Consider the following 15,235-nt stretch of genomic DNA (forward strand, 5'->3'; position numbering starts at 1 on the left):
GAATATTTACCAGAGTTAACACACAGCACTGTAAAATATATATATATTTTTTTAAAAAGGTTTGTAACATTGACAGAACCACATCACAACCTGTGCATCAGTTTAATTCCTAAATAATGACCAACTTAGATTAGTTACCCGAGTAAATAGCATGTGGTATAATTAGAACATATGATGAGAAGCCATGGAATAGAATATATACCCCACTCCTAGCACTGACCATAACTCCGGTTACGAGTATCACATAAATAAGATCGGACTCCTGGTCAAACATTCGCCATTTCTAACAGATTGCAGTTTCCTCTAAAGCAGATTTTACGCAGCTCTCAAAATCTTCCAGAGGATACTCTGCAAAGCTTGCGTGTATAGGTTCCAGTCTGATTTGTAGAAATGCACTCCTACTACCCATGTTGCTTCCAAAGTTATGGGTAATAGAAGTCCATCATGATCTGAAAATTCAGCATCACCATCAATGCAAGGAAAGCAATGGATGAATTTATTACAAATAAAATATCACAGTAAAATGATCAAAGTAACAAATACTAGAACAATTTTTTTTAAAATTCGCTTATGGGATTCTGGGCGTCGCTGGCAAGGCCAGCATTTATTGAAAACAAAAACTACACAATTATGCATATTTTGTAGCACAGGATAACAAACACAAACAACATAAATCTATTCCACCCCCCCCACCGGCCATCCCTGGATTTTACACATCAAAATTCTTAATTGTGGTTATGCATTTTTAATACTGTATGTAACCTTGTTCATACAGGAAGTCTAGCACTTAAACAGCGAGTTACTGCATCTTATCTATAATAGTCCTAATTAACTTCAAGACACTGCAGAGCTTTTTAATCAAGTTGCAACTGCTTTGATGTTTCAGTAATGTTGGTTGTGGTAAGTGCAATGAAAGCCCAGCAAAAGATCTACTATTTATGTAGAAACACAAGCAATTTCACTGGAAGGCTGATTTAAGCAAATTGACTCTTGGTACTTTACTAGACAGTTTTGGAGTGGTCAGGCATTTTGTTAAACCACTTTTGAATACCTCAGAATTTTTGGTTGGGGTGGAAAGGAAACCTCAATATTTCATAAAGTACACATCAAATAAATATACCGGTGAAAAACACTGGAAAGAAAATGCATCTGCTCGGCAGTCTGAATATCTGAAGGAGTCACAACCACTAGCATTAGTCATTCTGTACAAATATCAGGGTAGAGAAAGACCGCAGAGGATGGGATCTGTACGAAGTGACATAATACTGTATTAGGAATGAGTCACTGGCTTAATCCAGTGTTCACTTGTAGTGACACAAAACTTTTCGTATGTGTAGTAGCAGGTTTGTAGAAAATGCATTGTACTACATTGCGAAGACAGCTGGAAAAACTAGAGGCATCTTACAATTTCATATCATGCACTTGGCTTTTTAAAAAGAAAATACAGTCTATAGCAAGTATTAAAAAGTTAGGTAAGTAAATTCTATGATCTTCACAATGAAAGTAGTCTCAACAGAGTCACGCAAACTTCAGAAAGGAAGGGGACAATGATTAAACTACATTGTATAAATTTAAGGTTTTTCCAAGTGTAATTTGGATTTTGTTAGTCTGAGTGTCAAACAAATATAACTGGGTTTGATGAGACTATGATACATGCACAATAACAATTTCAGAAATGGCCCATACAAAACTTACTAAATGCACCAGCATTTGTCTGTGGTTTGGACATTAAGTTCATTAATGCTAATTCAGATCTTTCAAAGTGTTCAAACTTTTTATATTTAAAAACTTACGTTCTTCCTCTTTTGGATCCAGCTGTGTCACACTAACAGAAAGACGGTCAACACGTTCCTGCAGAGAGTTAACCCTGAAGGAGAAACTATGAGCTTCATTGAAGAGCTCCCCAAATATATCTTCTGCATATTTACCTAAAGAGGAGTTTGGAAAAAAGAAACTTAGATCAGATCCAAGATTGTACCAATGATAAAGCCAAAAATCGAGCTTAGACATCTATCCACCAGTCCAAGAAACTCTTATTATGCATTAAGATCACTCTACAGGACTTAAAAGTAGAAATTAGTCTATGAAAACTTGTTACTCACAAAATTCATAAAGTTTTACAGTACATTGTGGCTGTGAGCTATCCACTTAGTTCCATTTCCGTGCCTTTTTTCCAATACCCTTTTAAGTTTTTCATTTAAAAATATTTATTCACTTCACTTTTAAAAGTTATTATGGATTCTGCTTCTACCACTGTTTCTGGTAGGGTATTCCACCAACTCACCAACCAATGGGAAGTTTCCCCCCCGATTTATCGTATCAAAACTTCTCATAATTTTGAGCACCTCTATTAGATCTTCTAATAATAATTAATTCAACTTTTATTGTCATTGCACAAGTACATGAACAACGAAATGTGATCTTGCAAGCTCCCATGAGTCCAGTACAAATAACATTAACATTAAACGTAAATAGCACCGTCCTGGGAGAAGCAAAGCCGCTGCGTCTGTGCGCGCCGCCATTCCATTTCCACCATTCCTCCTGTCCGACAATCTTCAGCCCAACGCCCGGGCTTGCTCACCAGCCGCCCCTCCCGGGGCTCCTTCCGTGACCTTCTGCACCTGGTCTTCCCTGATGGTCACCCCTCCAGGTACTAACCAGGCCTGGCTCTGCTTAGCTTCCAAGCCTTGCCAGTGACCCTGTCCCTAGTCCCAGGAACTGTGGAAATTGCCAGCTTCTCATAACACAAGTCCCTCATTTTAATAAAGCTCTTCAGTGCCCTCCCCATGGCCTTAACAACCTTTCTAAAGTAGTGTACCCAAACTGGCCACATTATCCAAACTGTGGACTCACAAATCATTTGTACTGCATTACCTCTTCACTTTCCTATTCTATGCACCTAAGATCCAACAATTCTTTTTCTTTACAACCTTATGAACCTGTCCTTCCACATTTAAAGATGTATCTGAACACCCAAGTTGCTCTGCTCTTTTACTCCTTTTAAAGTTTTACCGTTTGGTATATATTTCTTCTCCTTATTCTTCGTTCAAAAATGTGTCAACTAACATTTATCCACATGAAATTTTCTCCACCTGCCCAATCTACTAACCTGTCTATTTCCTCATGAAGTTGCTTACAATTCTCTTCACAGTTGCTGGATATCACTGTTTACATCCTTCCATTCCAAAAACATCCATTATTCACTACTCTGTTTTATGTTCTTTAGCCAGCGTCTTATCGATGTTGCAATAGTCCTTTCAATAAGAAACACCTTAAATTTTACCAATAGGCTCTGAAGCTACTACATTTCAATGCTTAAGAGGCACTTTTCAATGCAAGTCTACAGCAGAATGAAGCATTGTTGAATGTAGCCTTATATTTCCCTTCATGATTCAGTGTATTCATAGAAACATAGAAGATAGGAGCAGGAGTAGGCCATTCTGCCCCTCGAGCCCGCTCCGCCATTTAATGAGATCATGGCTGATCATTCAAATTCAGTGCCCTGTCCCTGCTTTCTCCCCATATCCCTTGATCCCTTTAGCCGTAAGAAATATATCCAACTCCTTCTTGAATATACTTAATGAATTGGCCTCAACTGCCTTGAGTGGTAGAGAATTCCACAGGTTCACCACTCTCTGGGTGAAGAAATTCCTCCTCATTTCTGTCCTAAATGGCTTACCCTGTATCCTTAGACTGTGACCCCTGGTTCTGGACTCCCCCGCTATCGGGAACATCCTTCCTGCATCTAGTCTGTCTAGTCCTGTTAGAATTTTATAAATTTCAATGAGATCCCCTCTCATTCTTCTAAACTCCAGCGAGCATAAGCCTAATCGACCCAATCTCTCCTCATACGTCATTCCTGCCATCCCAGGTATCAGTCTGGTGAATCTCCATGGCAAGAACATCCTTCCTCAGATAAGGCAACCAAAACTGCACACAATACTCAAGGTGTGGTCTCACCAAGGCCCTGTACAACTGCAGCAAGACATCCTTGCTCCTGTACTCAAATCCTCTCGCTTTGAAAGCCAACATACTATTTGCCTTCTTAACTGCCTGCTGCACCTGCATGCTTCGTTCAGCGACTGGTGCACAAGGACACCCAGGTCTCGTTGCACTTCCCCTTCTCCCAATCTATTGCCGTATAGATAATAATCTGCCTTCCTGTTTTTTCCACCAAAGTGGATAACCTCGCATTTATCCACATTATACTGCATTTGCCATGCATCTGCCCAATCACCCAACCTGTCCAAATCATACTGGAGTTTCTCAGCATCCTCCTCACAGCACACACGCCCACCCAGCTTTGTGTCGTCTGCAAATTTGGAGATATTACATCTAGTTCCCTCGTCTAGATCATTAATATATATTGTGAATAGCTGGGGTCCTAGCACCGATCCCTGCGGTACCCCACTAGTCACTGCCTGCCACTCGGAAAAGACCCGTTTATTCCAACTCTTTGCTTCCTGTCTGCCAACCAGTTCTCTATCCAAGACAGTACCTTACCCCCAATCCCATGTGCCTTAACTTTGCACGCTAATCTCTTATGCGGGACCTTATCGAAAGCCTTCTGAAAGTCCAAATACACCACATCCACCTGTTCTCCTTTATTTATTCTACCAGTTACATCCTCAAAAAATTCCAGTAGATTAGTCAAGCATGATTTACCTTTTGTACATCTATGTTGACTTTGTCCGATCCTGTCACTGTTTTCCCAAGTGCTCTGCTATTGCATCTTTTATAATGGACTCTAGCATTTTTCCCACTACCAATTTCAGGCTTACTGGTCTATAATTCCCAGTTATCTCTCTACCACCTTTTTTAAATAGTGGGGTTACATTAGCTATCCTCCAATCCATGGGAACTGTTCCAGAGTCTATAGAATTTTGGAAAATGACCAGCAATGCATCTACTATTTCTAGGGCCACTTCCTTAAGTACCCTAGGATGTAGATTATCAGGCCCTGGGGATCTATCGGCCTTCAATCCCATCAATTTCCCTAACAATTTCCCTACAAATACTGATTTCATTCAATTCCTCCCTCTCATTAGACCCTATGTTCCCCGACATCTCTGGGAGGTTATTTGTGTCCTCCTTTATGAAGACAGAACCAAAGTATGTATTTAATTGGTCTGCCATTTCTTTGTTCCCCATTATAAATTCCCCTGATTCTGGCTGCAAGGGACCTACGCTTGACTTCACCAATCTTTTTCTCTTCACATATCTATAGAAGCTTTTACAGTCAGATTTTATGTTCCCTGCAAGCTTACTCTCAATCTATTTTCCCCCTCTTAATTAATCCCTTTGTCCTCCTTTGCTGAATCATTCATTCATTCATTTAAACGGGAAGTGCTGCAGAGTAGGGCTGTGAGGAGGACACAAAGGGCAGAATTTTGCCGGCGCTCAGAGGGTGGGTTCGCTGTCAAAATCAAAAAAAGAGTGACAGTGGGGCGGTATCCCACTCTAAACCCGCCTCCTTGAGTTTCCCTAGTCCCAGCTCTGCAGATCCGGCACCAAGCGGCGGGTCATGCAATTGTGCTAGGCAATTTACATAGAAACATAGAAGATAGGAGCAGGAGTAGGCCATTCGAGCCTGCTCCGCCATTCAACGAGATCATGGCTGATCATCCAAACCCGAGCACCCGGTCCCTACACCGACAGCCATCCCACCCAAGCCCTATCCCCGTAACCCCACGTATTTAATCCCCCCTAACACTAAGGGCCAATTTTTATCATGGCCAATCAACCTAACCCGCACATCTTTGGACTGTGGGAGGAAACCGGAGCACCCGGAGGAAACCCACGCAAACACAGGGAGAATGTCTGTGTGGAGTTTGCACAGTCACCCGAGGCCGGATTTGAACCCGGGTCCCTGGCGCTGTGAGGCAACAGTGCTAACCACTATGCCACCGTGCTGTCACCATTTTACCAGGTACAAAGCATTTCCCCAAGTTTTCCACAAGGTTCCCATTGCTCGGGGATCAAGCCAACTAAGTATGTCGGGTTCTGAACAACTCTGCATTTCTTTTAATAGGCGACAGCTGCAAAAGTGGTATAAAAGCTACCATTTTACAGCGGGTCACTTTTCAATGTCAGAAGATTCGGCCTTCAGTATTTGGAACCCACTTTTGAGCTTTATGCACTTTTGAAGTGTTTGGAGTAATCTCTCTATCCACTGTCAGCTCCTTGGAACAACCTATCTCAACATTGACAGATTACTTCTATCATCTCAACCTCACCTGCCATATATTCCATCAGCATTGGTGCCCTTGAAAAAAATCTCACCTTGGTCCTCAGAATCCCAACACGATCAGCCCTAACACCAGCAGCAGCGGGCACCCCAGCAGCACCAACATCCACACCAGCCTTCACTGCAATCAACTGATGCTGCACTGGACACAGGGCATCATCACCCGTGCACATTGCTGCCCGGGACTCCAGTGAGGGCCTCACCATGTCCAGATTTACTTCTTGATGCTGTACACACTGGCTGCCACATGATGCACCAGGTTGTCACCACCCCACACCAGCACCATAAAGCATCCCTACAATGGCCAAGCCATTCCTTTCACACTCATCTTCATTGGGTGGGGGGGGGCAGGGAACTTTATGTCTCACCATTCACTGCAACTCACTAAGACACTTGCAAAGGTGCACATAGATCGGTCCAAGAATGCAAAGTGTTCAAAATAAAGATTTCAATGTTTGACAGCACATTACCAGAAACTTCACATGAACTTCGGCTACAACACCCAAGTGCCTACCCTTGTGTGTTGTTAGTTGGTATGCTTGCAGTAGGATGAGGGTGAGTGATGGCTATTGAGATGGGGAAGTGATAATGTACATAGAGGGATGGGTGGAGGTGCAAGGTAAGTTGGTGTGAGAAAAGATGTGCAGAAGTAGGGTAGGGAAGGCAGAGTGATGGGGATGTGATGAGTGGCACAGCAGGATGAGGTGGAGTGTGGCTTGGCAGTAACGTTTCATGATCTACTGAGATCATTGAAAGATTTGCACCACTGCAGCCTGGTTCTCCTGACGACATCCCTGCTTATGCACTCTGTGCAATGTGCAACCAGGCTGCGTTGGTCTCCCGGGGAGGTGTCTTCTGCCCAATGGAAGGGAAGAGAACCTCATTCAGTGCTATGACTCCCCCCAGAAGCATATGGAGGGAGTCATGGGAGAGCCTGGGTGCAGCCGTGCACCTTTGAGCAGTGCTCGTCAGTGTTTGCAGCACCTCAATATATATTAATGATCTAGACGAGGGAACTAGATGTAATATCTCCAAGTTTGCAGACGACACAAGGCTGGGTGGGCGTGTGTGAGGAGGATGCCGAGAAACTCCAGTATGATTTGGACAGGTTGGGTGATTGGGCAGATGCAGTATAATGTGGATAAATGCGAGGTTATCCACTTTGGTGGCAAAAACAGGAAGGCAGATTATCTGAACGGTAATAGATTGGGAAAAAGGGGAAGTGCAACGAAACCTGGGTGTCCTTGTGCACCAGTCGCTGAAGGGAAGCATGCAGGTGCAGCAGGCAGTTAAGGCGGCAAATGGTATGTTGGCCTTCGTAGCAAGAGGGTTCGAGTACAGGAACAAGGATGTCTTGCTGCAGTTGTATAGGGCCTTGGTGAGACCACACCTTGAGTATTGTGTGCAGTTTTGGTCGCCTTATCTGAGGAAGGATGTTCTTGCCATGGAGGGAGTGCAGCGAAGATTCACCAGACTGATACCTGGGATGGCAGGAATGACATATATGAGGGGAGATTGGGTCGATTGGGCTTATACTTGCTGGAGTTTGGAAGAATGAGAGGGGATCTCATTGAAACTTATAAAATTCTAACAGGACTAGACAGACTTGATGCAGGAAGGATGTTCCCGATGGCCAGGGAGTCCAGAACCAGGGGTCACAGTCTAAGGATAAGGGGTAAGCCATTTAGGACAGAGATGAGGAGGAATTTCTTCACCCAGAGAGTGGTGAACCTGTGGAATTCTCTACCACAGAAGGCAGTTGAGGCCAATTCATTAAATATATTCAAGGAGTTAGATATATTTCTTAAGGCTAAAGGGATCGAGGGATATGGGGAGAAGGCAGGGACAGGGTACTGAATTTGGATGATCAGCCATGATCTCATTGAATGGTGGAGCAGGCTCGAGGGGCCGAATGGCCTACTCCTGCTCCTATCTTCTATGTTTCTATGTTTCTCAATGCTGTAGAACACTGACAGCACAACTGTCAAAATCAACATGGACATGGCCTCTTTAAGGAAACCGGCTGATGAAGCGTCAGACAACGTTATCAGACCCGCTTCCTTTTAATTGGCTGGAACCTCGCAGGGTGGGCTTAACAAGCCCAATCAGGGCAAAATCACTTGGAGGAGGCGGGATGAAGACGGGTGCGGAGTTTGAGGCCGCTGTCTGCTCCAGCCACACCTGACTCGCCACGGCTGGCGAAATCGCGGTCGAAGTGTCTGCAAAGGGATATAGACAGGTTAAGTAAAATGGGTAAGAAGGTGGCAGATGGAGTATAATGTGGGGAAATGTGAGGTTATTCACTTGGAAGAATAGAAAAACAGAATTTTTTTTTTTTTTTTTTTTTAAATGGAGAGAAACTATTACATATTGGTGTTCAGAGGGATGTGTGCTCAGAGGGATTTGGATGTCCTTGTACACGAAACAAAGTTAACAACAGAAAATGCTGGAAAAACTCAGCAGGTCAGGCAACATCCGTGGAGAGAAATTTGAGTTGACGTTTCGGGTCGAACCCTTCTTCAAAACTGGAAAGAAAAGATAGATCGGAGGCAGGGCTGCGATCGGACAAAAGAATAAAAGAAACAAAAGAAGTAAAAGAGACAATAAAAGGTATTAGAAGCTAGACGAGATGGTAATAGGCTGAGATTAGGTGTAAAGTGTACTTCTACTTCTTTTGTTTCTTTTATTCTTTTGTCCGATCGCAGCCCTGCCTCCGATCTATCTTCTTTTCTTTCCAGTTTTGAAGGGTTCGACCCAAAACGTCAACTCAAATTTCTCTCCACGGATGTTGCCTGACCTGCTGAGTTTTTCCAGCATTTTCTGTTGTTATTTCGGATTTCCAACATCCGCAGTATTTTGCTATCACACAAAGTTAACATGTAGGTACAGCAAGCAATTAGGAAGGGAGACAGTATGTTGGCCTTTATTGGAAGGGGTTTGGAGTATAAAAGAGTAAGGAAGTCTTGCTGCAATTGTTTTGGGCTTTGGTGAGACCACACCTGGCGTACTATGTACAGTTTTGGTCTCTGTACCAAAGGGTGGATATAATTGCCTTGGGGGTGGTGCAACGAAGGTTCACTAGATTGATTCCTGGGATGAGAGTGTTCTCTTATGGAGGAGAGATTGAGTAGAATGGGCCTATTCTCGCTGGAGTTTAGAAGAATGAGAGGCAATCTCATTGAAACATAAGATTCTGAGGGGGATTGACAGGGTAGATGCGGAGAGGTGGTTTCCTCTGGCTGGAGAGTTGTGAACTAGGGGGGCATAGTCTCAGGATAAGTGGTTGGCCATTTAGGGCTGAAATGAAGAGAAATTTCTTCACTCAGAGGGTTGTGAATTGTTGGAATTCTCTACCCCAAAGGACTGCGGATGCTCAGTCGTTGAGTATATTCAAGGCCGAGATCAATAGATTTTTGTACTCTTAAGGTAATCAAGGGATATAGGGATCAGGCAGGAAAGCGGAGTAGAGGTCGAAGATCAGCTATGATCTTATTGAAAGGCGGAGCAGGCTCGAGACGCCATACGGCCTACTCCTGCTCCTATTTCTTATGTTCTTAGTGGGATGAATTTGTGATTGCTTTATTCTGCCAAACTCAGCTGTACCAAATAAGTACCAGAGTTATAGTTGTTCTTCATGGTGGCACTAAACGAGGGGGTGCAGGTGGGAAGAAACAGATCCTATTTGAATTCTTGAGGGGGTAACAAGGAGAGTAGATGAGGGTAGTGCATTTGATATATGGACTTTAGCAAGGCTTTTGATAAGGTTCCACATGGCAGACTGGTCACGAAGTTAAAAGCCAGGGCAAAGTGTCAGGTTGGATTCAAAACTGGCTCGGAGACCGGAAGCAGAGGGTAATGGTTGGGTGTTTTTGTGACTGGAAGGCTGTTTCCAGTGGAGTTCCGCAGGGCTCAGTACTAGGTCCCTTGCTTTTGTGGTATATATCAACGATCTTGACTTGAATATAGGGGGTATGATTAAGAAGTTTGCAGATGATACTAAAATCGGCTGTGTGGTTGATACTGAAGAAGGAAGCTCTAGACCTCAGGAAGATATCAATAGATTGGTCAGGTGGGCAGAACAGTGGCAAATGGAATTCAATCCGAAGAAGTGTGAGGTAATGCATTTGGAGAGGGCTAACAAGGAAAGGGAATACACATTAAATGGTAGGACACGGAGTAGTGTAGAGGAACAAAGGGACCTTGAAGTGCATGTCCACAGATCCCTGAAGGTAGCAAGCCAGGTAGATAAAGGTGGTTAAGAAGGCATACGGAATGCTTGTATTCTATGCCACGGCTAATAAAGGCAAGAGCATGGGGGGTTATGCTTCAACTGTATAAAACACTAGTTAGGCCTCAGCTAGAGTACTGCATGCAGTTCTGATCACCACATTACAGGAAAGATGTGATTGCACTGGAGAGGGTACAGAGGAGATTTACAAGGATGTTGCCAGGAGTAGAGAATCTTAGCTATGAGGAAAGACTGGATAGGCTGGGTCTGTTTTCCTTGGAAGAGAGAAGGCTGAGGGGAGACCTTATTGAGGTGTATAAAATTATGAGGGGCATAAAGTGGATAGAAAGGACCGATTTCCCTTAGCAGAGGGGTCAAAAACCAGGGGGAACAGATTTAAAGTAATTGGGGGAAGGTTTAGAGGGGATTGGAGGGGAAATTTCTTCACTCAGAGGGTTGTGGGGGTCTGGAACTCACGGCCTGAAAGGGTGGTAGAGGCAGGAACCCTAACCACATTTAAAATGTACTTGGATGTGCACTTGGGATGCTCTAACCTGCAGGGCTACGGACCAAGAGCTGGGAAGTGGGATTAGGCTGGATAGTTCTTTGTTGGCCGGCGTGGACACGATGGGCCGAAATGGCCTCCTTCTGTGCTGTAACTTTCTATGATTCTATGAGGTCGCGTGGACGGAAATCCCTGGAAGATGGCAAACCTCCCAACCCTCCGCAGTGTGAAGGGAGATTTTAACCCCAGAGCCCGATCTGCATATTTAAAAAAAGACCCCAGTGCCTTCCAGCGAGTGTCCCTCATGCCTGCTCAGTAGAGCAGGTTAAGATTGCAACACGTGGGAAGGCAGTGAGATTGGTGTAGGTAAGTTTCACCGGCCATGCTAACTGCCCGTTCAGTTTCCACCAGCCACTTAAAAATTGGCCCGAGTGTCTCTACTGTCTTGTTGTCATGCACCTCCTGGCTGCCAACCAAGAGCAACAGCAGTGATACTCTTCCTAGCTCCCGGAAGAACCACATTGACCTGAAGGAGTAGAAAATTAAGTGAAGGAAGAAAATATGAGAAAGTGAGGAAAAAAAATTGTCTCCACAAAAGGATATATAATTTTGTAAATGCAAAATAAAAAATGAATCCAATTAGACTTCAGATTTTGTTCACTACAGTTTCAGGTCAGCCATGCCCAGTCATATACATAGAGGGAGAAATTCTGATGATACAAAATGTATAAAAAAGTCACACATAAATGAATTGCAAGTATATCAAATGGAATATAAAGTCTTCACTGAACAGAAACTTGCCATTCAAATGTTTCAGGCAATAGAAAGCACCACAATAGGCATGCTGGTAGTAGATTTTGCAGAGGTCGAATCACACTCACTTAATAGGAATTGATTAGATTAATGCAGAAAATCCTTTGCCTTTACAGTGTAATTTGTTAGATCAAGAAAGAAGGGGGAAAATTATAGATTGGCTTCAGCTGGTGACCCATTTGCTGAGGATGAATCATATAAAATTAGTGTCAGCGGAGGACGGTGACAGAGGCATTGGTCCAAAAGGAAAATGAATAATTTGCTACGGAGGTTAGTCTGAGCCCACTTACCTGGATTGACAGCTGGTAGGCATCCATTTACAAGCATTGAGCAAGTGTGCATTAGCCTTTTGTTAATGCATCAGCCATTTAAAAAAGTCATGTACGCCACTGTATTTTAAGGTAACAGTCATATATAATTTGCTTAACTGCACTTATAAAACTACAAGATGGAAATTATGCACATTATTTTGATCTGCATTTTAAAGGAAACATGGTACTGTAGTATCTAAAAGGAAAAAAGAATTAAAAAAATTAAAAAGAACTGCTCTTTTAAAATAGATGTTGAAAAATAATTTTAAGGTTATACAATAAACCATACAGCTAATTTCCGTCAACTACACCATGCGCTTAATGCTACCAGTAATTTGTTGCCACGTTATGCAGAGTGTTATAGAGAATGTTTTAGTTTGGGACAATAAATCATCAGGTGCACAATGTCAAACATTATGGGAAAATGTATTCACAGTGAAATGCAAGTTACTTACTAAGGCTGCTCAGCTGTCGGATTACATTTGCTAAAGAAATGTTAGTCACGCATTCCAGTTCATTCCGGATATTTCCTGGTAGTACTGTATGGCACAAATATCTGGGCTCTATGTTCCTTTTCACTAATGGCATTCTGAATTAAAGTTACAGAGCGAGAAACCTGGGACAGAGAGAAAACAACATTAGTGTTTTTAAGGAGTGATTGGAATCACCGCTACATGGAAATATGCTACAAATAAGGAAGGTTTTACTCTTTGGGAACCAAAAACCAATTACTTTCCTCTCCACAAAAACAGGATCTCTCCAGAGAGGCAGGCAGGAAGAAAAAGTATGAGGACACTAAAAACAGAGCTGCTTTTAATCTCAGAAAGGCTAAATAAGTTCTGAGCATAAAGTTAAAGCAGCATAATAATTAAATGGATGAATAGTTAAATAAAATGGATGATCTCACTACCAGGGTTTAGGTCCCTTTAATAAAAGGTACTGAGATACTGAAACCAAATGATTCCATTAATGCGAATTGCATGTGGTGGAAGAATTTTCCAATAAGGTTAAAAAAGCATTACAATTCTGCCTTGGACGTACTTGATTTCTTTAGAGCATAAGAGGGGATCTGTAACAAATGATGTTGCTGGAGGGGACACCTGGGGGGTCATTTTAACCTAACCCGCTGGGCAGAAAACCACAGGATTGGGTGAAACACCAGCTTTACACCTTGCCCAATATTGCTCTCCTTTGACTTCAATGGAGAGTAGAATCAGGTGGGATGTAAAACCAGTGTTGCACCAGATCCCACGGTTTTCCCTTGAGACTGGAACATAAAGCCAGTACCTAAACCCTGTACAAGAACTTGACAATGCTTTTAATTATCAAAATCCAAATTAATTAGTCCTGTGTCTTTAAGGCAAATACATTTGACCAGAATAGAAACCTTTATAAAGCTATTTAAATTAAACTTTTGAAGTAAGTGCTATATTTTATCTGCTTATCCAGAGCTGGAAAATCCAATTTAGCAACTACTTTATATGGCAGCGTGGGAGTTAAGGTTGAGAAATGGGGACTATTTTCTTCTGCTCACAAGCATTCTTTTCTCTATGTCCTTCTTGCATCTGATCCCTCAACTCCATCGCCTAGGGTTTTTGATCATCATGTAATGTTTCTCACCAGCATTACATTTGGAAGAACTCTGCCATGTCGCTTAATGTATTGTCTGCTAACAAGTTGTGGATGAGCTTTCTCCAGCTTAACACCGGCAATACCAAAGCCATCCTATTTGGATCTTGCCAGAATCTTTGCATCCTTGCAGTGAATGCTGACTTGCTCCAAGTCCTGTTCACCCTTCACCCATGCTTGCTGACCTACATTGGCTCCCAGTCCAGCAACACCTCAAATTTAAAATACTTATCCTTGTGCTCAAATCTCTCCATGTCCTCACCCTTTTCTAGCTCTAACTTCCTCCATCCTTACAACCCTGAGAGAACTCTTGCGTTCCTCCAATTCTGGCCTCTTGTGCATCCCCGATTTCCTTCGCCAACCAATTGGCAGCCGTGCCTTCAGCTTTCGAGGCCATAAGTTCTGGAATTCCCTCCTTAAATGTCTCTGCCTCTCTCTCCCCCTTTAAGACACTCATTAAAAGCTACCTCTTTAACCAAGCTTTTGGTCACCTGTCTTAATATCTCATGTGGCTCGGTATCAAATTTGGTCCGATGACGCTCTTGTGAAGCGCCTTGGGGTGTTTTTTCTTTGTTAAAGGTGCTATATAAATACTGTGCTCTCTGGAGTTTAGAAGAATGAGAGGCGATCTCATTGAAACATACAAGATTCTGAGAGGGCTGGACAGGGTAGATGCTGAGAGATTGTTTCCCCTGGCCGGAGAGTCTAGAACTAGGGGACATAGTCCTAAATGGCCAACCCCTTATCCTGAGACTAAGAGGAGAAATTTTTTCACTCAGAGGGTTGTGAATCTTTGGAATTCTCTACCCTAGAGGGCCGTGGATGCTAAGTCATTGAGTATATTCAAGGCTGAGATTGATAGATTTGTGGGCACTAACAACAAGTAGTATTTATATAGCACCTTTAATGTAGTAAAACATCCCAAGTCGCTGTGCAGCAGTATTATAAGCCAAAAATTTTTGGCACCGAGCCACATAAGGAGAAATTAGGGCAGGTGACCAAAAGAGTTGTCAAAGAGGTAGGTTTTAAGGAGCATCTTAAAAGGAAGAAAGAGAGGTAGCGAGGCAGAGGGGTTTAGGGAGGGAATTCCAGAGCTTAGGCCTAGGCAACAGAAGGCACGGCCACCAATGGTCGAGCGATTATGATCAGGGATGCTCAAGAGGGCAGAATTTGAGAAGTGCAAATATCTCCGGTTGGGGGGGGGGGGGGGGGGGGGGGGGGTTGTGCGGCTGAAGGAGATTACAGAGATAGGGAGGGGCGAGGCCATGGAGGGATTTGAAAACAAGGATGAGAATTTTGAAATCGAGGCGCTGCTTAACCGGGAGCCAATGTAGGTCAGCAAGCACAGGGGTGATGGGTGAATGGGACTTGGTGCAAGTTAGGACATGGGCATGCTGAGTTTTGGATGACCTCAAATTTACATAGGGTAGAATGTGGGAGGCCAGCCAGGAGTGCGTTGGAATAGTCAAGTCTAGAGGTAACAAAGGCATGGATGAGGGTTT

The 15,235-nt window shown here is 43.2% G+C and overlaps 1 protein-coding gene across 6 annotated transcripts in view; it reads right to left on the reverse strand.

Moving 5' to 3' along the window:
* Positions 1–15,235, reverse strand: part of wasf1 (WASP family member 1) — a 111,058-nt gene that overhangs the window by 36,598 nt on the left and 59,225 nt on the right. For 3 of the 6 annotated variants that reach the window (XM_085997800.1, XM_085997799.1, XM_085997798.1), the window contains 2 exons: positions 12,560–12,720; positions 1,794–1,928 (listed from right to left, as the gene is read on the reverse strand). In XM_085997800.1, the coding sequence (XP_085853926.1) occupies positions 1,794–1,928; positions 12,560–12,692 (268 nt within the window). In that variant the 5' untranslated portion in view covers positions 12,693–12,720. Of the gene's footprint in view, positions 1–220; positions 445–1,793; positions 1,929–3,109; positions 3,255–12,559; positions 12,721–15,235 lie in introns of those variants that run through there. The other 3 variants (XM_085997801.1, XM_085997802.1, XM_085997803.1) reach the window with 3 other exon arrangements.

The sequence above is a fragment of the Somniosus microcephalus genome, chromosome 9, assembly GCF_052327205.1.
Source record: "Somniosus microcephalus isolate GS21.2 chromosome 9, FLI_Smic_1.0, whole genome shotgun sequence".
NCBI classification, from domain to species: domain Eukaryota; kingdom Metazoa; phylum Chordata; class Chondrichthyes; order Squaliformes; family Somniosidae; genus Somniosus; species Somniosus microcephalus.